A 27,802-nucleotide genomic window follows, 5' to 3' on the forward strand; every position below is an offset into this window, starting at 1 on the left:
GAGTAAATAAACTACTATTGAAAACATTTAAGTGTTTGGAGTCTTGTTTTTTTAAAAGATATTTCATTTTCAGTTATGTTATTCTAGAAAGTGAAATACTAATGAATGAGTTGCAAGAAAGAAGTTATGTACACTGTAAAGGGATATATATTCTAGTCAAAACAGTTTTTAATAACATTGCTTCTAATTCTGAGAATCTATTGTCAGCTGAATACTTGAAATTATAAACCCGAATGTGAAAGCTTACCCGCGATAAAACTTTGTTTAGAAAACAGAGTTTTGGCGGCTGACAGCAGGAGTTCCTTTAAGTCAGGGGCTGTCCAGCTGTCCCTGGAGCGTAGAGCAGGTGCCTGGAGGTGCTCTGAAGTGCAGAGCCCTGGACATGAACGCTGCCTGCACAGGCCTGGGCTGTGTAGGGGGAGCGGGGTAGGTGCCTCCCTGCTCGTGTGCTTCTGCTGGACCTGCCTTCAGCCGAAAGCTGCACTCCTGCACAATCCACGGTGCCCTTTAAAAGAAAACAAAGTATACTTCACTAAGAAAAGAGCAACGCCTTCTTGAGGCAGATGGCAGTTTTGTCTTTGAACAGCTGCTGGGCCAGTTCTTCCCCACCCACTACAGCTACACCAGCGTTTGCTTTCATTTGAAATGTCTTTTCCTGGTAAACAGGGTTGTGCTGCTGGTACTAACTGAGACTTTATGCTCTGGTCTAGCCAATGCAATATTGTTGTCAAAGTTGACAAGATCATTTTTACTAACCTTCACGAATAAAAATTTTTTCTGCCCGGGCTCCTTCATAGCAAACTGAGCGTTTGTTCAAAATCCCCAATTTAATCCTCAAAGCTGAGGGCTTTCTTTGATCAGCTACAGCCCAAGCAGCTGTTGGAACCCAGTTGTCACACAAAGTGAACCACCTCCTGATCCTCACGCTCTGTAATTAGCAGCACTTGCCAGGGCCGTGCTCCAGTCTTGGCTCGACTGCCTCCATCGATCCGCTGCCTGCTCTGCGTCCCACGAGCTGCAGAACAGTGAAGGCAGCAGTAACTGTTAAACATTTTAAGATTTAGACACTGAATTATTATGCTTGTATGGATTAAATTAAGTTAATGATTCTAAATGTAATTCCTAGATTGTTTTGGAATGGTAAAATTGCTTGCAAATGAATATTTGATTTGGAGTACAATCTTCATTAGTCAGTGTTACATACGTCCTCTGGAAAAGTTCTGTAATCAAGAGAGACAGTTTTGCTGAGGAATTTGGGCAGAGAGAAGTAAGTGTATTTGTTCTGAATGTAAATTAAGTTAATTAGAATATATGGATATTCTAATCTAAAAGATAAGAGGAACAATTATGCTTCTATATTGTAAAATGTTTCTCCCAAAATTCAGTCTTGGATCTTGAGTGATTTTACAGAATAACTAATATAGCAGTTCAAGCATTAAAAAAAAAAACAAAAAAACAAACCACAAAATCTCCAACCCCATGCTCTGCAATAAGGTACTCAGGGGCTTTTTCCCCTCACAAATACTCTGGACCATAGTTCAATTTTCCTGTCGGGAACAATGCCAAGCAATTTAAAAGCACCAACAATTTAGTTATTTATGAAGCTGCATTCTCCAAAAGAGAGCTGGAATAAAAGGAAAGTTCAGCTTTTTACTCTCTTCAAGGGGAACTGAAGTGAGTTTCTGGCATTAATCTGCTGTGCTAGCAGCAACAGGTAGCCTTGGGCAAGACCATGGCATGTTAAAATAGGAAACAATTTAACAGATAAGTAGAAGGTCAATATTAACTCCGGGGAGTGCCAGTCACACTGTGTGGTTATAACATTTCAGTTTTGTTATTGTTCCTGTTAAGCAGCAATTGTAGCACTTGCCTTCTGAAAATCAGAGTAACATGAAGCTGGTAATCGGAGTTTGAGAATGAACATTCTTCTGTGAAGCAGTTCTGCCTCATCACCTTAAAGGTACTAAATCAAATCTCGGCAGGGTGGGCTGTTGTACCTGCTACTTGGCTCTCTGCATAAACGATGGAGCAGCTTGGCTGCAGGGACCGGGCACTGCGGAACGGAGCTTTGCCCCCTCGGTGCGGGAGACGCTCAGAAGTTCCAGCCCAGGTGCCCATAAGTTCATTACCTCAAAGCAAGGTGTGTCCCTCGGTGTCAAACCAGGGACAGTCTGTCCCCGCGCGTGACCGGGCAGCAACAGTCGGCACCAGCCTGGAGCTTGTTAATGCCAGGGCAGGAGCTGCTCATCCCAAGGGTTTGGGCCACCCATGCCCTACCTGGCTGGCACTCAGGAGGGGTTATTTCTCTTGTGGAGGTTTTCCAGTGTCTGTCATCGCTCCGTTTCTATTTACCTGCAACTCAGAGAGACAGGAAGAAATGAGTGGAACAGCTGGGCATTGTCTTAAAGCGACACCAAAGCGACAGTCTACAGGCGCTGTCAGACAGCATATTCCAGGTCTCCTTTGTGTTTACTGCGGGCTGATGAGAAGGTGACTGCACATCACTTGCCCCCTCTGGCTATTCGTAGGATCTGGTGCTGTTAATTACCACTAATTGGGTATTTAATGGTAAGAAGGTGTTAAACTCCCAGCTCTCACTGAACTAAGCCTACCTAGTACCTTTCAGTAGGCTTAGGTACCAGTCCTTAGAAATGCAAATACAACTTTCCAAAGTTAACAGCCTTTGTATTGGGTTTCAGAAAGGTTTCAGGCACTTGTGGGTAAGGCAGGGGTGTCCCCTGCACATGAGAGCCGACACCCCCGCTGAACCCGGTGTGTAGGACCTACTGTTATTATTCACCTTCATGGGGTGAAAGGGGGCGTCGTGCTGGTGCTGAGCTTCAGGGCTGGAGGTGGGCTCAGGCCCCGTAACACATGGAACAGCACTGCTGTCAGCAGCCACAGCCAACAACTAAATCAGTTCCAAAATATATTTTTTTAAAAAAAGTGTAGCGCACTGAAAAAGTCAGCCAAATCAAGCATGATTCAGCTGTGATCTTCAGGGACTGGTACGAGGCCTCTCTACTTGAGATAAACAGAAATCCTGGTGAAGGTCTGTGCTCACGCTGGGACAGACGTTAACAGCACCATGGTGCAGTACAGATAGCTGGAAAGGTTTTAGTAGATTCTGTAGTTTCCTCGGAAAATCTGTGCTCCCATCCATTAGATTAAGCTGTGACTGTGCAAAACTCATGCTGCACACCACGTACATGGGGAAACCAACACAGATTAATAATACAGACTAATTAAAGATAATTGTACCAGTACTCCAAGAGTACAAGTACTGTATTTTTCTCCTATGATGATGACACTTTTGCTAGTTATGTAAAGCTGCTGGGAGATTGTACACTATTTCAAAGGACACTATTACACTTTTTTTTAAAAAAAAAAACCAACCAAATAACCATCAGTGCTTTCCAGAGATTTTAAAGAACTGCAAAAATTGAAACATCTTCCGACTTACAAATATAAAATGTGCTTTGACAAGAAATGGAATAGTTACGAAGCAGAAGAAATGTTTCTCATGCTACAATTTCTATCACTGTCTTTACAAGAACAATGTTTTAAATATAAATATTTACACAGAAATTTTCAAATCTGCAAATATTAGCACTGACTTACTGATGTACTTTGTTATTGTGTTTGTTCCGACGGAATGGCAAAATGATGCAAAAGGCTTCACAACATTTTAATTCTCCAAGAAGCATGAATGGAAATAAAAGGTCAAATTAATTCTACATCAAACGGGGTTAATTACAGAAAAACAACATCAGATACACATCCATGTGCTCATTCACCCAGGAAAAACAATAAATTGATTTTTATTTGCTTAAAATGTCTTTACTAAATGTACTGCTTCGCTGTAGTACTTTTAGGGTGGGAAAGGTAACTCATCCTTACACCATCATCATACAGAGCTAATGTGGGTGCTAATAAGGCCGCAGTGCACAGCTGTGAGTGTGAGGGGAGTGACCCTCTCCGTGATCTGGAGGCTAATCTGCATTTGCTATGTAGCACTTGGGGCACGTCCACCTGCCCCGCCACAGCAACGCAGCGCCGGTCAGCGCGTTTCAAGGACAGCACGGAATAGAGCCTTCATCTGCACAGCAGCCTTCCTGCTGTGTGCCTTCAACATCAGTTATTCTGGGTTTGTACATCGACAGCAAACCGTAAATGTGTGCAACTATCAAATCAGACAGACTATAAACAACTGTTGAGGTGAGCCTGTGCCTTCCTAAAACATAATCACCTAACTGTGATTTGAAAATGTTGCTGTAAGCATGCACAGACTAGAGTATCTTCTGAAACTGCCTGCTGGGAAGCTGATTGTTACTAAGAAATAAGTCTGAAATGCAGCATCCAGCAGGAATGACCAAGTATTCCAGTTTTAACTTCTCTGGAGAGATGCAGTAACAAATGAGAGAACATTAAAAATTCTCGCTACACTGAGCTTGTGAAATCTTTCGTAAAATCATGCTTTTCTTCCAACATAATTACAAGCAAATCTCTAAGCAGCGGCATTCAAAGAGCATCAGCATGGGCTGATACATACAGAAACGCAATTCTTTGGGGAGGATCTCAAAGAAAGGACAGTTGCTAACAAATTCAGTGTACTGAATACACCTCGTAATTACAGTATGTGAGCTACAGAAATTGCTAATGAGAAAAGGCACCTACATGTTTATTCCCTGAGGAATTAAGTCCAATAGGGCTGACAGCCACGCCAGGCAGCACTATCCGATGTCACACGAGAGCGCGGGGTCACCCAGACGTACCGCGCCTGCACTGGTGCGGTGTGACCGTGCGGTGGAGCTTCAGGACTGGGACACGGCAAACCTGAAACCAGAATATTCCCCTTAAGAGCGAATTCCTTCCTTACCGCTAAGGGCTCTCAGGGGAAAAAAAAGCACCTTTTCTCTGCCCCTTCTCTACGCTGTTTCACTCACATGGACGTAGACCTACAATTACTAAGAATAAAAGGAGAAACTGTGGCTGACTTACTGCAATGCTCTCACATCAAAGTTGTGCAGCGACCTGCCCGGAGCCAGGCTGTGCTGACAGGACTAGCCCAGTACGTCTGTTGCCCAAACACGTGCCTCATAACTCTTGACAAGTTGGGAAAATTGTTCCCTAAAACAAAATCATATGCCTGGACCCGAGTTGAACTGTAAGATCAACTGGAATTGAGACACTAGCCCGTGTCTCAGTTTTTGCAGGCAAAGATTTTCCACAGAACGGGCCAAATTGCTTTTTGGATGTTTTGACCTGAAAAGAATGAGAGAAGGCAAACAAACTGTCTTTACTTCTTCCCCCACGAGGCTTATGGAAAAACAAACTGATTTTAATACAATGACTCCCTGAACTTGAAAGGTCCTTTCTTGCAAACATTAAAAAACGAGGCAGGTGGTGAGAGTGGTGGCTCATCACTCTGGTAACTGGCAGCTGCCTTTTCTCCAAACATCCCAAGTGCTATGGAATTCCTGGGAAGGGACCACTGGGTCCGTTTTACAGAGAAGCAAACTGAATGCGAAAGATTTAACTGACTCCTTTGGCATCACTGATCTGTGATAAGGGCGGAGGTTGTGATGAAATCTAGCAAGTCATCACACATGTGCTTGTTTTAGGTTTTGGTGAATTTCCCAAAAGACAGAAGGTGCTGAAAGAAAAGAAACCACAATAAAACTGAAGGGATGAGACAAAGAAATGAATGAGGAGAGATACAGGGAGATGAAATGGTAAATTAACAAGGCGAAACACAAGTTGAAGAAGATGCAGTAAAAGAACTGGGCCTGTCTCACAAAAGCTGTGATGAAATGCAATAAACCTCACCTTACTGTAAGGACCTCACAGGGGCACAACACTCCTAGGTGTGTCTCCACACTCAAGCTCTCGGTGAATTCCAGTGTGATCTGGAAACATCTTCCACCTGGATACTGAGCTGTGGGAGCTGAGTGGGGGATAAGGTGAGCAATAGTTGGGGCTGGCCATTTCTCCCAACTCTTTTAGTACAACTGACTCTGATAGTGGGCTAGGAAAAAAAAAAAAACAAACAACAACCACACAACAAAAATGATGATCATAGTTGTATTAACCCAGATCAGCCATACTGGGTAAAGGTCATGGATCTTCTTCTTACACTAGTCTTTGAGAAAGTTTCAGAGCCACACACCTACCTCCCTATGAAATGAAGCCAGTCCCACACATTTCACCAGGGGCGTTTTTCAGTGCTGAGAACTCTGCCCTCCCTCCCTCTCTGCTGTGGCAGGCCCAGGGCAGGAGCGGTGTGGGGAAGGACACCAGGGAAGCACCACTCGAGACTGCCACAGGGCTGGAGGTCAGAAATAGGTGTGAGAGCTGGAAGCTCATCAGAAACATCCCGAGGTGTTAAATTTGCAGCTTGTCTGGCACGGGAGTGTGTGGAGTGGTAGGCTAGCTATCAGCTCCTCAATTCCAGAAGCCTCTGAATGCAGCTCTTTCTTTTTAATGCCTTTGTTGCCAGACATTTAGAATGTAATTGTATTCTCTGAGCAAAACCAGCTGTGCCTCTTGCCGACACAATTGAAGCCACAAATGCTCCCTGCTGAAGAGAAGCAAGAAGGAACAGCCACAAGTGCCCCGAGGATCTCTGCTTGTTGACAGCATCTGATCACTGTGAAGTGGTGCTTTGATCAGCTGGGAACAAAGGCTTTATGATGTGCTGCAAAAGCTGTATGAGCAATCCTTTAATTGATGAGGAATGCTGGACTGGCTGATAACACCGGCATATTTTTGCACCAATGTGACACTGAATTAATTGTAAAAGGGAAATTGTTTGACTTTGAATTGTATCCTCAAACACACCATGCTAACCTCCACCAACAAAACTGCCATTATCCAGTCATTAATTACAGATTATCACCTAAAATAGACCATACAGTTTAAGGTTGCAGTTTTAATGGAAAGGGACCAAGTTGTGAATGAGAAAATGAACATTATTGTCCCTTAACTAACTATGGATTTCATTAGTCAACATTCTAAGCTCCTTTTACTGCAGAGAACGAAGCTATCTTCCACCCTATGCCCTACTTGCTGCTACAGGAAGCATTCAGATACAAGCGTTTAATTGGAAAGGAAAGCAGGAACGGAGAAAAGGATGATCTTTTTGGTTTATGTTTGTGTGGCTCTTAACACAACTGAAATACCACAACAGAAGTAATGATGCACTTGGGTACCAAGTGTTCCTTTTAGCTCGGGCTGTAATTTCAGACCAATCTTTCTCTGTCCATCTTCCCAGAAAGTTATGAGCAGCTGCTTTCATTTGACATAAACCCATCCATCACCACAATGACTGAGCATCTCTGTCCCTTCTACTCCGAATACATTGTCCCAGGTTTTCGAACACTGTGGACAAATACACAGAGTAAAACAGTTAATAAGCACCTAGAAAAGCCTATTCTGTTAAAACTGAGCACTCTCCTAATATTTAAATCCTCCTTGAAATGTCTCTCTTGGTCCAAAGAAGTGGTGAAAGCTTGACTAATTCACCTGAAGGTTCTGGTTGCCTCTGAATCCAGCCTAACAGCATACCACTTTGCAGTAGCAGAGATCAGCTGAGCTACAATGGGAATTAAATCTTTTCCTTTCATGCTATACTTGCAGAGGATTATCAGCAAGTGGGTTTTTTCCTTAATTGTTATTACCTCATTCTTCCCAGCTAAATGCACGTTTCTGTAATTCCACTGATTGTGCCTCGAACTACAGAAGCATTTGATGGCTATGTAAGAATAAAGCATGTTTTCCAGCACACTCTCCTGAGGTGCTGCAGGTGCTGCTTAAAATACTGCCAGTGACACTGAATTTGCTGCCCCTCCCCAGGCTTTAAGGTCCCACTCTAATGCTTCCTTCCATCTGCTGCAGCCCAGGTTAAGAAACATCCCAAAACCTCAAACCTACTTGCTATGCAACTTTAGCAGTATACTGCTCACGGCCATGCAAGTGCAAAAAATCTCCTTCTCTTAAAAACTGAAATTTCCTCATGCTGCTAATATCTGTCTCAGCTCTACAGCCCCTACAGGAGTAGTCTGAGGCAATTATAGGAAGAGATCGGAATGAAAATATGAAATCCTTGGGTGTGAAAAAAGACTCAGCGTGAAGCCTTACCCTAAGCATAAAAGCCACAAGGTAATGAGTACTATCTTTACACCCCTAACTCCCCACTGAAATCATTAGGAAGTTAGAATCTCAAATCTTCTGCCAGTTCTGCATCAGAATCCTTTCCTATTACCATTTTTCCCCAGGCATGGGATCTAGTGTGTAAAGAAGGGATACTTAGGCTGGTAAGGTTAAATTCTCTCTTGCAAGAACCTCAGTTAGAAGGGAGCAACACCTTGGCTTCTATTTACTATAGTGATCGTGCCATCTTACTTCCTTAAAGTATGTTTAAAGGATTGTTCTTAGACTGAAGCTCAGCATAAAAACATGTAAGAGAGAAACGGTGGAGAAAAGACCACCATGTGGTAGCACACGTACACACACACAAATATATGCATGTAGACAAAGAAAAACACTGCATATAATCAAACACTATAGGCTGTTTACTTTCTCTAGCAATAAAAGGGCAAAGGACACATGATGAAATTAAAGGCTGAAAACCACAAATCTGATGCAAAAATGGCATTAAGAAATAGCATATAATTAATCTGTGCAACATACTGTCACATGAAATTGAAGGCAAACTTCTATATGCTGGTGCCGTAAATCCAGTTTAAGTAGCACAGACAACACGGGATCTATGGCACAGGATTAGGCTTTGGTATGGGAGTATACTTTAAAAATCACTTACTGAACTGTCTTCCACTGAAGCGTAAGATGCTGGCCAGTATCAAAGGCAGGAGATTGGGCTCGAGGGATCCTTAGCCCGGATCCATCCTAACAATGCATATTCCAGAAGTGCTCTTTGCTGCCCAGGTGCTGGTTGAGAGGCTCTTCGGGGCAGCAATCGCTCTGTGTTCACGTAGCAAAAAATAGCACCACGCCTCTGCACAGAGCTGGAATCCCCATACTCTGTTATAGTACAAATAAGAACAGGGCCCCATTAATACCCCAGTAATTCAGAAAACTGTCTTTCACCTTCTTCTGAAGGACTAAAGAAGGAGAAAGATATAGACTAATAATAGTTCTTCATACTTCATTACATGTGTCTCCCTTAAGCTCAGTTTCCTAATTTTGATGTGAGATTTTCATGAGAGTTTGGAAAAATACGAGTCATCACCAATAAACTCTCTTGACTTGTGCTCACATGAGTAGCCCAAACTAGCTGACCCAACAGAAGATACTCTGCTAGTCCAAGGGAATTTGCAACTTGAAGATGAAAAGGCTTGGACTGGATCTTACTCCTTTCTAATACGTCCTGGATGTGGCCATGGGGAGCTGCCTTTGTCAGGGCAGTATTTTTTCCATAAGTCTGCAAGCAAAAAAGTCATAAACTAGCCAGCACAAAAAGGATCAAATAATTTTTTAACATCTGCCAGCAGAAATGCTGTGCCTTGACTTCTCAGTCCAAACTTTAGAGCTGTCCAGAGAGTGCTCAATTATGCTTAGGCCATATTTTTATTAGAATCACAGTGAGCTGTTTGCCAGAGGCCTGAACTCTGAAAAATGACCCCCTCAGAACTTGCAAGTCCATTGTCATTAGCTCATTAGGCCTCCAATGAAAGGTGGGTCATAAATTGTATCACCGAGCCATGACAAAATTTCAAGCTGCTTTGATCACAATTCACTGTGACCGTGAAACAGCTTCTGAACAAGATTAAATATAGCAGAAGTAAGCCTTGGTAACTGCTTGCACAGCCACTCTACCCCGGATCAGTTGTCTGCAGCATCTACCTTCTAAGACACTTACTAAGCATCCTCCCAGCAAGTCAAGGCAGTGATGTGACCTCCCATTTCGCAGATGGATGTTCAAAGCTACTATCAGGCAACTTGCCCAAGGTAACAGAGAAGTCTGCAAATGCAGTGACCTGAAGTGAGTAAAGTGCCTCATCTAAAAGATTCTCCATTCCCTCCCATGCTCACTTGGAAAAGGGTTCCTCCCCTGTTTACTCCAGGCACTAAAGAGTAGAGATGGGGTTGGAGAAACTGAGCCTCATAAATTACAATTAAAAGCAACTCCTGCTAAATTGCAGAAATAAGGAAATGCTAATCAACTAATGCTTCTTAATTGCTCAAGCTTTTTAAACAAAGCTTTGTTTTATCTTCAGCAGTTCACCTACAGCTGCTCAGCTCTGACTCGTTAACCTCTTGCAGTAATCATCATGTTTCCTCCACAGCCCTGGGGAGCTCTAGTCCCTGACAAGTGCAGAGCATGGCATTTCTCCAACATGTTTTAAGAAGATGGTCTCTGCCCAAAGAGGATACAGTCTAAAAGGACAACAAATGGATATTGATGTGGAGCACCGAGAGGCACTGTGAGGGGCTGAAGAACAGCATCCTTGTATTGCATCTGCTGCAGGGAGGGCACTGTTGCCTTCCCTTGTACCATGGTAAGACACCAAAGCAATCCTGCTGACGTTCATATTACTTTACCAGACTCCTGGAGCCCTGAGGCTTTGCTCACCAGAACACATTTCAGCCATAAGGCTAGGTTCCCAATGGGATATATGACTGGACTCACAACATTTGGATTAAAAAAAAATTCAAACCTTTCCAAAGAGTGAATGGGCTCTGAATAATAGTTTCAATCTACAAGTCTGGGTGCAGACGAGCGTATCAACAAGGAACATCAGGGAACAAATGTGTGGTTCTGGTCTTGTTGCAGTTCAAGAACTATGGAAGGTCAAGCAACAACAGCTGTACAGGAAATTCAAGAGTCTTCAGGTAGCTGTGATGTTCGGGGGCCTTTCACAATGGCTTCTCTCTTATCAGCTCCTGCCTTACCCACCTTTTTTTTTTCCCCTAGTAACACATGGGAAATGCAAGAAAATGAATGCCCCAGAGGCTGCCGTCAGCTTTCAACAAGGAACAGCCTCTTTATTGTCTGCAGGAGGCAGGTCTGAAAGGCAAGGAACCAAGACATACAAGTCACGGAGCAAGAGAAGCCTGCAGCCCTTGGGCAGACAGCAACAGGCAGGTCAGGAGGGAGGGCAAACCAGCTCTTCCCAGCACATCTGTCTCCATCTCTGCCTAAGCGAGGAGAAGCTTAATTATTTCACGCTGGAAAATAAAGGAGAAAAAAAGAGCCTGTCAATATCAGCCTACTCAGACAGGAGCCCAAAAGTCAAAGGGGCAGCTTTTGCCCTCATCTCATGAAGGCAATCTGCAGAGACCTTTCCTATGCAGCCCAGCCTAGCTGCTGGAGCAGCTTCAGCACCTGCACCTAAAGGCCTGGGAAATGTGAACAGGTTCCAGCACACTGGCTGCACCACAGTCATTCCCAAGGCACGTCTCTACTCATCAGGGCAGCCCAGCCCTCCAGCGCCGCTGATAAGCTCCCTCTCCTAGTGTTACATTCAAGGAGGAGGGCATAAGTACACACGTGAATGGTCAACACGAAGCTGCTATAGTCTGCTAGTTCACAGCTATTTATTTTGTATCTTCACATTAAGACCAGGCACATGCTTTATAGCATAAGTAAATCCATATACTTGTGCTAAAAGCCATCACTTTAGGAAGGGAAGGTTGAATGAAGAGGTCTGTTCCAATACACTAGAGATATGAGGAGTCTGAATCTTGAATTAGACCCAGTCAGCCGTGGCTGGAGAGAGTTTCTAACAGGCTGGAGTTGGGAAGCTAAATACCAAGGCAGCCTTAGCACTGGAAGTTAGATCCAATTCTATATTTCAGGACTGAGGAGCTCAAAGAAACTATCTTCCCACTTATGACAATATTTAGTGAGCAGTATGTGTGCTGATTCTTTCCAGACAGAACTCAGCTCCAGGTGGGCAAAGCTGCACCCTCAAAGGATGAATGTGACACCACATGCAGGCACACGTTTCACTGAAAGTGAATCCTGAGGTGTCAATCACCGCACTAATTCAGACAGACACGCCGCTGCCTGATGACACACGAGCTTTCCCCAGTGGTGAACTGAGAAGCAGAGCCAGGCAGCAGCCAGCCAGGTAAACCTCACGCTGTATGCCCTCAGGAACAAGAGATCTGTGCCAGGCCTTCTCTCCCATTTAATGAGTGGATCATCGTATCTGGTGTCGGTGATATGTGAACTGTGCTGCTGCTTGGCCCGTGTCCTTCCAGGGAGAGTAAGCAAACTATTTCTCCATAAGATTCACAACTCAATTGTTAGTTTTTCCAACACATCTACTAACTCGTGTCCAGAATACTCAGTATCTCAGTACCCAGGGAGCAAGATACACTCAGTTTTGCTCAGGCTGTCTGCACTGGCAGCCATGAAGGCTGGAAGTGTCTGCAGTGGGAAGTGATAAGACAGGTTTCCTGCTTCTCCATTCGATCTGTCTAAAGCTGAACACTGGTGGATGCTGCCTGAGGAGTAACCAAAACCAACTGCCAGTGCACCATCTCACTGCAACAATACTGCTGCCCCTAACAACAGCCATTAGCCCACTCTACAAACCAGGGCCTCTGCTCACAGCCCTGACTGACACCCTGTACCTCCCTTCGGCTGCACTAGGCACATAGGAAACACTGAAAACAACAAAAAACCGAAGCTTTTACCCCAATGCTAGTGCCAGGACTGGATTTAAGTGGATGTTGTAGGTAGGGAGGAATCTCCTGATCTAGCAAGAGCTCACCTGTGCATGTCCTCTTGTTTTCATGCAGTGTGTAGCTAATCCGACAGCTGCAATAGTAGCCCCCCACGTAGTTGTGACAGTGATGATTGCAGAGGGGTTCACCATCAAACAGCTGTTTGCACTCATCGATATCTAATGGGTGAAGCACAGAATTAGGCAACCAACACCCTTCAACAACACTTTGCCTTGGTCTGAGCCACCTGTGTTTTGTGAGGCTGGCTTGTTTGCCTTTGGTTGCTGTGTCCTTTTGCATCTGCCTCTGTACAATGAAACTGCCTTCTCCCACCTCACACCAGCAGCCAGACTCCGAGAGCTCAGGGAAGCACCAAACCCACCACAGCCATGTCTCCCCCATCTACAAGAGGGGCTGGTCTCTTACCTTCAGCAGCATAAAAGGCCTCAAAGCCTGTGAATGGTTTCTCATTGGAGTAATCAGACCGAAACACTACCGTGAGGTTGTTGTCAACAGAGATGTATGTCTTGTTGCCCGGAGCCTCCTCAGTGTCTGTACTATCCTTTCCACACAGCGTAGCCAAGGTCCTCCCACCAGAGCTCAGCTGCAAAATGGGCAGACAAATCTACCAGACGAACACAGAGCTTTGCTTTTCCCAACCTGCTGCCACGGCTTGGACAGCATGTGTTTAATGGTGTGAGAAAGGAGGCTTGGATGCACTCAAATGGTGCTTCTGGAGGTCAGTCCAGATCCAGGGACAGATAAGAGAAGATTTTCCCTATTCTCTGTGACTTAAGCCCATAATATTGTCTCCCTTTATTCTTTCAGAGGCCCACATAAAGCTGTGATGGCAGCCTGGGCTATCAGCACCATGCTTTTAGAATGCTCTTGTTAACTTGGCACTTTCAGTGACAATCAGATCTTGGTAAAGCCAGAGACAACTGGGGTAAAAAGGTTTCATACACTGACAAATTCTAATGCACAGTAAAAGGTCTCTAAACTAGTGACTCACTTCCTCTACAATTCACTTATTACAGTTCCAGCTCTTCATTTATCTTGTGTTTTTAATACAAGATAAATGTCCTGATACACAGGGTTCATGTTGTACATGGTAGTGATAGAACGGTGTACTACAGACCTACCAGGAATGAGTATCCCGGCCAGCCCAAAGGAAATTACATAAAGAATAACACGGATTTGGGAAGTGGCAGCAACTTGCCATATGAAACCATGGAAATGAGATCTTTGAAAATGGGAACAAGGCTGCCTGATTTGGTTCCAGTAAATTCAGAAGTACTGCTGATGCACTGGTTTTACGTAGTCTCTGTGTATACAGCTCCCTCTTTAATATCTATCAGGCCCATGCAAACAACAAAAGGAGTGTGGAGGTAGCATGGCCTCAAATCGGCGACAGGGGTGCCTGGACTAAAGCACATGGAGTGCAAACCCTTCAGGGACACCACTCATCACCCAAACACTTCCCCAAGACAGTATCTTTGTTTCTCTTCCTGAGGTTGTTTCTCACATTAGCTAGCAAATGCACCATAACAAGTGTTGCAAGTGCACATTTCGACAAGCTGACAGTATCTTGCTTAGACTATCATTTACACTTTCATGGTCTCCCATTATGCTCTGTGTAAAGCACTACTTGTTAATTTAAAACACACACTGTAACTTCAGCAAAACGAAGCTCAAATGTTATTTTGGGCAAAATTTCAAACCTTTTGCTTCACGAGAGGGGAATACCAGAATTTTCTGAGCACTAACAACTCAAGTTTCAGATGTTCCAACATGACAACTAGTCCTACTTCCTGGTCTCATGGGCCTCAATAAACACATTATTTAGAAATCAGCTGAGCCTGAAGTTTACTAGCAGATTGAATCAAGTGCAAGTTATGTTGGTCCTGCATGTGTCCAGAATTACATGTACACAGTTTTTAACAACTTACCCTGCTACATGTCACCCTGCCCTACACATACCTTCACATAATCATATTCACACAGGTAGGACAGCTCCAGGTTGAAATGTGTGAAGTACATGCGGACAGAATATCCCTTGGGAACAGTAATATTCCAGATTCTCTCCTTGTGATTTGGATAGACATTTGGGAAGTTGGGGGATGTGATCCTCCCATACATTTTCTGCAGCACAATGCTGCTGCTTGCTCCACTGTAAAGCGTAGCTAGCAAGACAAAGAGCCTGTGTCAAAGGAACAGAGATTAATGGAGAAAGAGTGAGCACCAACTCAGATCATACCCCAAAAGCCACACATCCAAGTTGCCAGTCTCAGTACTAGATCGGGTATCTCAGTGCTAGCTGAAGCCTTCATGCCCAACACCCTCCTCACTTGACAATGGAAGAAATCAGGGCTATCAGTGGAGTCATACCACAGCAACAGCTAAAGAAGAGGAGAATCACACTCATGTCTTCTAAGGCCCACACAAAGCCAAGTGGCCAGAGGCTCTGGGGAGGTCCCTGTGACCGCACTCACCTCATCATGTTGCTCTCCTGCTGGAGCCTGCTCTGCTCTGAGCCCTGGGGCAGGAGCCTCTTCTAATGTATTTGCGTTTGGGGGCGGATGTATTTATTGTGTGTGCTCTGCTGTGTTTGTCTGGATGTTGAACTCTGATGTTTATCGCCCTTCCACCCCCTTCAGCCTGCTGAGTTCTGGGAAGAGCAGTTACTAAAAACCAGGCTTGTGTTTAGCGCATGAGGCCTCAGTCCATGACAGGGAAAGGCAGACAGAGATGGAACGGATGGATTAGGAATGCTGCAGGCTCTTGGAAGGAGCTGTAGTAGCACAGCTCTGCAGGAAGGCAGGCAGTGGGAGGAGGTACAGCGTGGCTCCAGACAGTGTCTGTGGGGGGGAGTGAGGGGACCTAGGCAATGCTCCTTCCCTCTAACCAACTGATGTACAATTACTCTTAACACAAACAGCATGTTACTGGAAGTAGTTTCTTCCATTGTCAGAGCAGGAAGGTGTTGAAAACAAAATAATGGGGCACACTACAGGATTTCAGAATAGTGAGTGAGCCTGGTTAGATGGTTCCATGTAACAGGACAGGAATACTTGGGTAACACACCACTACAGCACACACAGGCACAAGTTTAAGAGATGTCAAAGTCTTCCAGCTCTCAGCTGCACATTTTAAACCAGTGCAAGCTTGTATTGACTGAAACCTGCTCCATACCTTGTTTATACACATGGGTTGCTTTTTATCCTGTCCATCCTGGAACACCCATAAGGTAAAAAGGCATACTTAATAATTTCTGTCTTTTGAACCTGGCTTGCTACAGAAACGGGACAAAAATCCTCTGTGCTCACATCTGCCTGTGTAACCTAGCTTACTAACTTTAAAAGCCCAACAGTTAATTTCTACCCAATTTGGCAGAAAAGTAGCAGATCCAAGGATATCAGTGTACTGGAAACAGGCAGATGGAGAAAAAAATGAAATCCTATTACTGGGGATTCTCTGAGGAAAAAACCCTGAAAAATTAACTCAAATTTCTTTAAACATTTGTGGATCCACAGAGGGATGTCACACCACTGTAAGACCACAAGGAATTCAACTGGGAGAGCCAATAGGACATAAAGCTTTATTAATTCCACTGCTTGCAGACTATTTCTTTCCAAGTCATTTAAGTTTCCCACAAAATTCCTATCCCAGCACATAGAGATAGGCCTAAATTTATAGAGGGTGAAAAGCCAGGTATGTTAATACTGAACCTAGGTCCCACCTCTTCCCTGAGAAAAATGAACAAAGAGCAGGAAAACTGATTTGCAGCAGGGAACGGACTACTGCAATGCGCATGCAGGGAATTTATACTAACATATCCTGTAATTAAATGGACACCTTTTGATACTCATTTTTGAACAGCCGAAAAATCATTACCCCAGGCAGTGAAGTTGGTGCTGGCAGGAAAGCAGGAGTTATTACATGAACATATCTAAAGCCAACAAACCATTTAGCAGACTGCAAACAGAAAATACCATTTAATAAAAGTGAAGGAGAAACCAGTAGCAGTAATAATTAATTGCATAGCAGCAGTACCTACAAACATGGTTAACAGACAAGAACCCAGAGAGGACTAGCTTTTCCCCTGGGCCACTAGCTGCTAAAATGATCCTATCAACACATGCAAGATGTGGTCTTTATACTGGCTGGAAACAAGGGAAGAGAAGGAAAATTTTGCAAAAAATCAATCTGTGCCTAACCAGCTGGTGCCTGATTCCCACAGACATAAATACTTAGAGAAGCATCCCACATCAGGCTTCCTGCTCAGTTCAGTAGCACAGGCATGGAGAGACAATTCTCATCTTTAGTCTGAAAAGTTTCTCACAGCCCCAGAATTTGATGAGGCCCCTGAAGCTGATGGTTGATGCATAGCACTAAAATAAGAAAGCTGACTTAATAAACTGTAATCCTGGAGACTGAGAAACTGAATGCTTGGTGCATATGTTGGCTTTCCTCTGGCACGGTCTGTGGAGAGACAAAACTGCTGTGATTTTAGTCCCTAGCACCTGACATGAACAAGGACAAAAAAGTCCCTATTTCTCTGCCCAGAAACCTTCCACCTCCAAAAAGCTGCTGGGCATCAGCTGGCCAGGTGCAGCAGTATCTTGAGAGCACTGTGATAGCTAACCTTAGGCCCCACAGAGGCTCCTACTGTCCACAATTTCCCTTTTGTCCACACAGGACTAAGCCAGCCTAAAGGCTGAGTGGACTTCATCCATGTCACTGCAGTTTCCAGTGCTCTGTAACTTGCCGAGTTACAGATCCACTTCACAAAGCTTGGGTGTTACCTGGAATGACAGATGCCTCATGAGAAGTCTGCCCAGCTGTCTTCTTGTGCCCCTGTCTCCTTCCATGTTTGAGGGCAAGTCATCAATTTTCAAGAGAACCACCATGTGTGAAAGCCAAGGTTCAAAGAAAGGATTTCCCCTTGAAAAAAAAATAATCTTCTGTGGAATGGAGGAATATGGAATGACACAGAGATATTGGAGAGACCTCATATGAGCCCATACTCTCCCTCAGACCCTGTACAGTCTCTCAGAACATGCTTTTACTATTCAGCACTGAGGTCTGTCAAGGAAAGGTTTCAAATCCCCCCTGTGGCAACAGCAAGTGCAGACGGCTAAGCCAGACACGAATAAATCAGCAAGAGCAGAGCTACTCGGCCAACACAGTGCCCCTCAGGCGGGTACCACTGAGATCCAGAGACCTGACCTCCACTTCCTCTGCAAAACCAGACAGCAGGAGGACCCAACTGAAAAGCTGAGAAGGCTGGACACCATCTGTGTAGCTTATGGCCTTCATCAAAGTTGTGTGAGATCCAGTCTAAGTTCTGGGTAGCTCTTCTGTTCAGATTTCCCTCTGACCCCAAGTTTTGAAACTGCAGAAATGTTATGAGGTAAATTCTGCCGAAGCAATGTTCCTGCAGCAAGAGTTTCAGCTGTGACAAACTCTGAGATCCTGTAAAAATGAAGTCAATACAGCCACACATACACTTAATCAAAGGAGTCCCAGACAGCTGTATTCTCAAATGCAAAACCACACACTGCCTCAGAAAATCACCTTGTGCTGGGGGAGAAAAGCATCTCCGGGCCTTTGAAAGGCAGCTCCTCCATTGTGACAGCAACTCCATGAAAAGCAATTCCATGCCTGATCACAGTCAAGACCAGATGTTTCAGGTGCAATAACCTGGACAGTGAGCATCTGAACATGCCTCCAGGTGTGAAACACAGGTACAGTGCCAAAGCAAGAGGCTGGTTAATGACTGGAGGAAAAGCATGCACAGGCCTTCCTGACTTCCAAGGTGAGACACTGCAGTCAGCTAACACAGCAGTAGCTATCCTTGTGTCACAAACCAGGAGAGCAAACGAGTGCAGTAGCTGCTTGCTGTGATCCCTGAAGACATTGCTCCCCACTGCCCCTTATTTCTCAAACGCCAGCTGCCTCTGCAGAGTCCTAAGAGATTGCTTGGATGCTTGCTGTTCCGTGGCTAAACCCAATCCTCCTGCATTGAGGGGTTCAGAGGACTGGGGGGAGCAAATGCAGCAGAGGAAAAGGCGTTCTGTTTCCTCATTACAAATCAAGTAGCGTGACTGACATCAAGAGACAAGCACACATATGGAGCAAGCAGAGCATGGAGTGGGGTAGGGGGAAGAGCCTGGCTGCTGGGAAACAGGAAAAAATAATCTTGCCAGGGGAAAAATAGCAGGCAGAGAAAACTCATGCAATGGGGCAAGATACTTTCTTCCATTAGGGCATGCTTTCCTCCTTCCCACGCTGTCTACTGCTACCTCATTGTTTTATATTCTGTTTGCAGAGATGGACTCCAGCTGCTTCAGAATGCTAAAGCACATTTCTCTAGCAGCAAAAATTCACTGGACTTTTCTCTACCCTGCACTAACTGACTTCCAAAGAACAGCCAGTGCAATTCTACAGTGTCATCCTCATCCGAAAGCACTCAGATCTGAGCTCAAATTGTCTAGGAAGATAACAAAAACTCTGGGGTGAAGATAGTGGTCAACAGCTTTGCTCCTCTGGCATGAACAGAGCTCTCAAAACCAAGGGTAACTGTCATCTGTCTGGGGCTGCTCTCGGGCTGTGAAACATGACCTCTCCAGGAACACCACAAAGCACATGTCTCTGAACACGTGTGTGTGTGTGCATACATACATCAGAGGCCACACACACACAATTTATACATTTTGTATGTGTACCCACTGAAAATGATAATGTGTAAATACCTGTATAACTTCTGCTCGACTACACAGCTGCAGAATCCAACAGCACATGATTTTCACGTATGCCAGTCCATTTTGACCACTGCATGGATGTATGTGCGTGTGTTCACGCACGTGACTAAACAAATTCCAGGGCAAACCCCCCTGCACTGCATGCACTCATTCCCTTGGGAAGAGAATATGACAGCACACAAGAGATGCTGGTCACATTACTCTGCCTTCTCCTGGAAAAAACTCCCACTCTGCCATGGGGAAGACAGCGTAAGAACTGCGTAGGTCAGAATCTCTTTTCCCCTGGCCTGTCTTCCCAGTCCCATTAGCTTGGCTCTCAAAAATTGAACTAGCTCACAAAGCTACTGTCTCGCTCCCGCCCACATCCTTGGTAGCTGCAGCATGTCTGCTGGGCTGGCTCCAAGTCTGTGACTTCACTAGAGCAGCTGTTTGTGCTGGGAAGAGAATTTGGTTACAATTCAGATACAGCTAGAGCCAAAGCTATGAAATACAGTGCTGTCTTCTCCCCAAGCAAAGATGCTATGAACGTTACAGGCACAGCCAACACACTCTCCTCCGTAAGCCTGCCTCCAAACAGCTAAGAGGAATAACACACGTCTAACATGTAGCTGTTGTCCAACGTGAAGTCTCAAAGCAGGGAAGGCAGACTAGGGGCAACACAAAAAAAAAGGCAAGAAAAATACAACAAATCTCTGTACTAGAAGATACAAAGAGCAACAAAGGGTGAGCCCATCAGGAACTCTCTATTGTGAATAGAGTGAGGCTAATAAAAAGCCTTGCCTGAACCTATCATTACCTAATTCAGCAAGCAGTTTGGCCCTGCGAAGTAATTATGAGACTTTTCAGCTCCCAAAACAGCACCCAAGAACGACAGTCTTGTTTAGAGAGAACAGTTTGGGGTTACACACCTGCCACAATGACTGGAAGGCCTAAAGAGTCACTTGGCAGCTTTGAAGAGACTATTAGCATGTGCCACTCCTTCCAGCACAGTCTCCAACTAAAGGATCCACTTCAGCAGTAGTCTCTCTCCAAAATCATTCTCTGTCAAGGGAAAACTGAAAAGTGAGCTTGGTAGAAGAATCATATGCATCTCCTGCTGGAATTTCCATATAATCCTCCACTGTTACATCCTTTCTTAAATGAAGCTTAAACCCCTTCCTATCTGCAGAACCAGAGTCTGCAGAGCACAGCAACCACCACTAAGTTTGAGATGAAATCCCAGTTTTTCAAAGAAGGGGAACCCAGCCTTCATCTTCCACACCAAAACCACAGCAGACAAGTTGCTCTCAGCTGAGAGCACAAGGTCTGCCTTTGGAAGTCAGAGTTTGGCTGCTTGTCTGTTATTTCCATCTCCCTTTCATTTCTTTCTTCTTCCATGACTGCTCTTTCTCTACATGCCGTAATTAACACTGTGAAGAACTGTATGCACCTCCTAAATGTATAACTTGCTGGAATTGGAGGAGGCAGTAAATTCCTGAGGCTCCCTCCCCACTCAGGAAGAGGGAGAAGCTGAGAAACATGCTGAAGAATAGGTTTCAACAGCAATAGAACTGGCAAATTCATTAAACCCACTTGCAACAGGCTCCTTGTCCATATATACACACAAATGCATTTTCTACTCATCCCTGTTCAACTCAAAAACATTTTTCACCATTTCTCTTCCTCCGCAATTGCCCATAATCTCAATTTTTTTCTAACAAAGCAGCTGTTACTCCACTGATCTAGATAAACAGTAAAGCCAGTCCAAAGCACTCCCAAAATAAGAGCTACTGCTCAAACTTTAAAGAGTTAGTTTGATACACTGAAATGGAGAAATCTTACCTGTGGCTAAATCCCTCACTGAAAACACACAACCTCATTCCTGCCTTGGAGAAAACAGACTGAAGGCCATGTCAGACCCAACAGTTGCATCAATCAGAACCTGTATATTAAAATACCTGTAGCACTCCAGGAAAAAATCACAAACCTAGCAAGCAATCAGCTGTGCTAAACTTTTGCTTACCACTTCCATGGAATAATATGCCTTTCCCAACTATTTCAAATTGCACCCCCTTCAACAAAGTCTTGGATCCCTGGTTGTTCTCCTCTCTTTGAAAGAGAAATGAGGGATAAGCAAGGTATTTTCTAGATGCATTGCCTTTTACAAAGACTGGCCTCATCTATCTTATTTTTAAGGCAGGAATGTCCAATCTGTTTCTGCACCAAAGAAGTGGAAGTGTTGAAGTGAAGTGAACTGAACTGAAGTGTTGAAGTGAACTGAACAGTGTCTTTTGGTCTAGATCTAAGCTCACAGTTGTCAGAATTCCAACCTGAAGCTCTCATTTCTTGACCCAGGGGAAAAAAAAAAACCAACAAACAAGCCCACCAAAATGCAGGGCAAGAGTTCTGTGCTGCATGGACACTTTACTCCTCAGCTTCTTTGCTCATTTTCAATTCTCTCACAGAAATCTTCACAGATCGATAACCAGTAAAACATCCTTTGCTCCTGTGTGCTTTTGTTTTCGGTGATGTCAAACACTTGGATTTGAGGCAAGATTGCTATTGTTTACCAGAGAAATTTAATTTTGTCTTTTAAATGAGTGGGACACTTACTTGGGCTTCCTGCTCCTCACTTTCAACACCATCATGAAATCTACAACACTGAAGTTTCAGCAGGAGTCACAACTAAAACTTGAACAATAGAGGGAATCAGCAAAAAGAAAGTAACAGCTTTTAAATACAGTTTTCAACAAAACACAATTAAACAGAAGCATTACAAAGGAGGAGTGAGTTCGTGCCAACACAGCATCGTATTTTGTCTCAGAAAAATCTGCTTTTTAGAGATAGGCAGAGCTATAACCTGGCACAGTCTATGAATGTACATCCTAAATTGCCCCAGCCATAATACCTGACAGTGACTTCCACCAGTCACCAAACAGTTGCAAGAGCTTACTTTGCTCCATCAATGCTCAGCACCACTGGAAAGGCAAACAAAATCATTTGGCTGTATGTAGAGTCAACTTGGTACAAGGACATTGGATCTAACCTGGATTCTAACCTGAACGCCAAGGCACTCACAGCACAGAGTACTTAGCAGTTCTAGTCAAGCTCCGAGCCTCCCTAGCTAACAGTTAAAACTAAAAGAAGAAACTCTGGGGGGTGAAGATGAAAATACTTCAGCTACGCCTCTGTGGGGCGGGCAAAAGGGAAGCAGTGCTGCTATATAGCATGTGTTTATCTGAAGTGGCAGAGCCACCAAACAGCCAGCAAATTAAAAGATCATTGCATGTAATTTAAATGTTTGGCTGGGAACCCCTGAGACCCGGTAGGAAGAATCCCTGAGGAAAGGAAGATATTTTGTTTGATATATGTTAGCAAGGAGGAAACTGAGCCAGAGTGCTAGCACAGCTGGAAGCATTATTCTTGCTGAAGTCCGATTACTCTAACTTGTCTGTTAGCCTCTGCTTAGCAGCACTGTAATGACCCAAAATTGCAGCTGACAGATTGGTGCTGAGAGTTTGTCTCATTGAGGCTACCGCATGTGGATGGGCCATTATTCTTTCAATTTTGGTCTCTGATGCCGGTTAACATACATTAGGCTTTTCCATATGGTGCTTTTTAGCCTGGTGTCCAGGGCAGCTGCCTGGGCCTCTGTCCCCACCCACATGCTCAGGCCCTGTCTAATGAAAATGGATGACAGCCCCAGCTTAGTAATGGGACACAGATGGACCAAATGGTTTTTCACTTTGAAACATATTTCATTTAAGAAAGTCTCCAAAGACTGTGAGGTTTTTATTCTTGTATCACTGTAATATTCATCCCTAATACACTGCAATCTTCAGACAGGTTAGGAATTCAGAGTTGCAAACTTTCAGTTTAACTGGATCTGGAAGTCTACAGACCAGTGTCACATTCTAGTACTGCTATTCTGCTGATGGTCTTGACATGTTCTCTCACTTTCCTCCTCTACCTCATCTCTTCTACTGAAAGATCTTTAGCATGAGAAGCAGCATTTTTTGGGGTGTGTAAGGCCTGACTGGCTGTTGAATCAGCCCTAGCTGAGGGACTGTACTGCCTCCTGCAATACAGATAATAATGATAAATTAAACAACTGTTTTATTATTATGAAAGCCTTGTGCAGACACAGCAAAAGGAGTCTTCACAGCCACACATGAGAACACATGAATGAAGGGACTGTGCAACGGGCATGGCAATCAAGGGTTATTTTCCAGCGGGACTCCTCACTCTTCCAGTTATTCTTCTTGTTAATAATATCTGTATTCCAAGAACAAACGCGTACAAGCAGAGGCCAAATGTCAGAGAAGTCAAACACTTCGAGATAATTTGTGGGAAAACAAAGTTCATCTTTTAGATGACACCAGTGTAGCACCATATACCCACCAACAAATGTGCAGAGTTAAGGTATGAAGTAGGCAAACATCTGCTGCAAGATGGGAGCCATCTGTATCCTGGGCCAAGTGTCCTGTGACATAAGTTGCCACTGCAAGCCTATAGCCCAGCAGTGTTTCACAAACAGCATTTCACACACCACTTATGCTAACTTGCTCTTGGTGGCCAGCCTGGGGCACCTCATACTCAGTTCCACGCAGACTAGAGAGGGCTCGGTTGCAGCCTGAATTGCCACAGAGAGCTGGGAAGCCACACAGAACGACCTTCCCTTTGCTGACTGCTTTGGTGGTTGTTCCGCAGTACCTCCTCTAGCAGATGGAGCTCCCTTGTGTTCTGTGCCTGTACTCTGCCCTGGGAAGTTCCCAAGGGCTCAGGAGGCTGGCTCCAAATTTCCAAAGTGCTCCTTGTTATTTATAGTTTCTGCACTCATGCTAAGTCTTTTCAAATAATTTGGAAATAATCCCCTTAATGCTAGGGCAGCGTTTGCCCATGACATCTCATTTACCAGGCAATCTTCCCAGAGAGGTGAAGTCTAGTTAAACGCTTCTGAGGGACAGGGCAAGCGTCTGTATCTGGCCGTTAGAAAATGGGATGGGACTCAGGAAAACGATTCTCCTCAAATCTCTCAGCCTTCATTACAATTCTTCTTTTAGGTGCCAGCTCTGATTTATAGCCTGTCATTCAGAAGCTACGAAGGCCTGCAGCCAGAACTGACCAGCTGTCAGAAGAGGGCTTACAGAAACAGGAAACATATTAACCTGTCTCTCTGCCTGCCTAGATCCCACAACTGATACAGGAGCTGACACAGATGGGCTGTTCTTGGCATGTTACTTCCACCGAGAGCGTTGCTTGGGGCTTTGACTGCTCAAAGGTGGAGACACCAGAACCGAGTGAAGATTCCCCAAGTGCAGTAATTTGGACATAGCCATTATCTTGTGTCCCAAGAGACTTCCTGGATTGTGGTCCCCATCCTCCCGCTTGCTTCCCACAGGAACTTTGATCCATTGGCTGGGACTTTGGTTTGTCTCCTGTTGAATAGGAATGATCATTCTTGTTTGATGCACAAGGATGGTGGCAAAGGTCGATTATCTCACGAGGAGTCCTTCATGAAAACTGTTAGTTAAATAAAAACGGAAACAACTACTTATCTGAAAAGAAGAATATGCAGATACAGATATGCACAGTCACTTTCTCCTTGTAGTAACAACACTCAGTAACCTCGTATTTTATACCAAGACACATTAATAACATAAGAAGATTGACAAAATGCAAGCCCACCTGTGACTAAATGGTTAAAGGGAGAGAGGACATTCCCTTACCTCGCTCTATTGGGTTTATGTACACTCTCACACAGCTTCTGAGTCACACGCTATTGAGACAGCTTTGCAATATGGAGACATTGCCATTTTTGTTCTGGAATGGAGCAAATGGCCACCAGTGGCATTTCTTCTCGGTTATTCTGCTTCTAGCCTGCTCTGTCCCACAGCATGACAAGCTGCCTTCCAGCACAGAGCAGGGTTCAGTTATCCTTTTCGGAAGAGCAATCATACAGCACTTTCCAGCTCACTGCCTCCCAGCAGTGGGTAAATTCATCAGTTCACAGATGAAGATGAACATTGTTTGCAAGCCAATATTTTAGAGCACTAAGACTGCTGTTTGCTCCCCATGGTACCAGGCTCCTAAAGTGCAAATCCGTGGCTTTTTAGGCAGCTGCAGCTCCCTGCCTGTACACCTGCACCTAAGCTTCTGGCAGGGCACCTCTCACCATGGGACCGCTTTACCTCTGACTAGATTAGCAGCACAAGGCCAAGGACGGAGGCAGAGCTCTCAGAGTGAAAAAGGCTTACGTGGAGACATGTCCTGACCTCGGGGTTTCACTCTGAGCAGGGGACTCCCTGCACAGAGTCTTGTTCCAACTGGAAGAGTTAAAAGCTCTGTATAAAATATTATCACAGAAATAGTCTCCCTTTCTCTATTAATTAAGCTGCTCCTTGTGCTAGGTTCACTAACTAATGCAGACCAATACACCCAGTGCTATCTAGACAATCTGCTCTTGTTCAAATACATAAACAAAGTCACAGTAAAATCAACCAGATCTGAAGACTCTTCCTTCTATGCACCAGTGACCTAAGCTACAATGTGTCTACAATGATGCACTTTCAAACTATCATCTAAGGGACCAAAAGTCTCCTGGACAATTTCTGGAATGTACAAACCAGGAGTAGGAAGCTTTCCACAGCCATAAATCCTTGGCTTCTTCCTCTCTGTCAAGAAGAGACTAAAATACACCAGGCAAGCACAGCCGAGTGAAACTGAAGACATTCTGAACAGCAGACTTGCCTAACCAGCAATCTTACAATAGGAAGTAGGCCTGACCTCAAGCCAAATTCAACAAGACCCCAGCTGTAAACATTGCTTATAATTTCAGACTTTTTTTTTTTTTACACTAAACATTAATTAGTTTAAAACAAGAGTCCTCCAGGTCCCCAAGGTACTGCTAGAACAGAAATTCCTCATTCCCAGCTGAATGCCCCAAGCCCAGGGAAACAGCATGCTTTCTCCTCTGGCACAGCTACTTATTCCCTTGTGTGCTGTGGTCCTGCTAGACAACAACCCTCTTCCAGCCCAGCCTACCACTTAAGACGAAGACATTCTCATTCTCCAGGGAGGTGGAAGACACAGATTTGAGTTGTTCAGATTTCCTTCACCTCCCAAATGCTTCCTCTGAGAGTTTCTATGAGCCCTACATAATTTTAACAAATGAGAAGCAGACAGGCTAGAAGGTTTGAATCTAGATTCAAACAGCTCTCTCCAAAGCTCCTATCCTAAGGGACTGAAACACTGGGTTTTTTTCACCTGGTATCTCCCTCCCAAGGCTGCAAAATGAGATACAAATCTAAGCTCAGTCAGCTCCAAAGGTGCTGGAGTTCGCAAGGAGGAATACACAGATCAGACATGCCTGTTACAAGGCGGCTCACAGGCTCAGCACAGGCAGTTAAACTGATCTCCCTCTGCATGGGGTACAGCTGCTCCTCAGTAGGCTGGGTTACAGGCTGACAGCTTCTAGAGTCTCTGCTTGTATCCCCAAGCTTCTCCAGAGGGCTTATTCACGCAAGCTGATTAACAGCAGTGTGCTGTTCTCCATTAGCTCCTGTCTCGCTTACATCTCTGAAATCCTTGTTGGAACAGCAGAGAGCACCTTCTGATTTCCCATCTCTCAAGCATTTACAGCATACAGACCTTCTCCCTACAGTTTCACCAAAAAACACAACACATTAACACTGCCTGTCCTTCTGACTTAGTCCACAAAAAGTACAGTGCTCTGGCAACTCCCTCTCACTCCCTGGCATCCTCCTCTCAAATCCCTTCAAGTTCTATCAGGGTTCAGCAAAGACAGGAAAATCCACTGTGTAAGACATCCTCCCAATTCACCAAGAGGTCATTTGTATTCAGGATTTCCTCTGTTGCACATGACTTATGTGAAGCTACTGTACATTCTGAATGGTCAAGGTACTAGCTTCTTTCACTGAGCAGTCTTCATGGAATATAAAATGCATTTGCAGCCTTCTGTTGCTGAGGGGTTTGTGAATACAGGAGCTCAGAAAATTAAGTGAAGTTAAATCTTCAAAGCCGACTTCACAAGTAAGAGAAGCTTTCAGAGCTCAGAGAACAAGGCCACTGAACAAACTATTTACAGTGAGCAACAACTAGACAGTGAACAAATGCCTTATTTGACCTGTATTATTCTTCCACTCAACAAAACCTATCATGGCAGGAATGTCAGCAGAGCCACAGACAGAGGTACACGTGGCCTCATGGTTTGAACAAGACACAGAGCAATGTGTCTTGGATCAGTATCTCCCACCATCAAGTCCAAAGCATAAGGCAAATCTCCTAGCCCATACTGCCAAGAAAGATATATAACAGCAGTGCTTCTGTGTCACAGGGATGCC

General features: G+C 44.5%; 1 protein-coding gene across 1 annotated transcript; it reads right to left on the bottom strand.

The window, feature by feature from the left end:
* Positions 1-309: 309 nt before the first annotated feature.
* On the bottom strand, positions 310-14,835 carry MASP2 (MBL associated serine protease 2). Its single transcript, XM_074925130.1, is given in 15 exon segments — positions 310-505; positions 625-666; positions 668-753; positions 755-901; positions 903-1,041; positions 4,735-4,771; positions 4,774-4,836; positions 5,193-5,265; positions 5,835-5,917; positions 5,920-5,937; positions 5,940-6,028; positions 12,330-12,397; positions 12,667-12,875; positions 13,123-13,300; positions 14,677-14,835. Coding segments are annotated over 15 exon segments (1,587 nt in total).
* Positions 14,836-27,802: the final 12,967 nt, after the last annotated feature.

This window comes from Athene noctua, chromosome 22, assembly GCF_965140245.1.
Source record: "Athene noctua chromosome 22, bAthNoc1.hap1.1, whole genome shotgun sequence".
Classification (NCBI taxonomy): domain Eukaryota; kingdom Metazoa; phylum Chordata; class Aves; order Strigiformes; family Strigidae; genus Athene; species Athene noctua.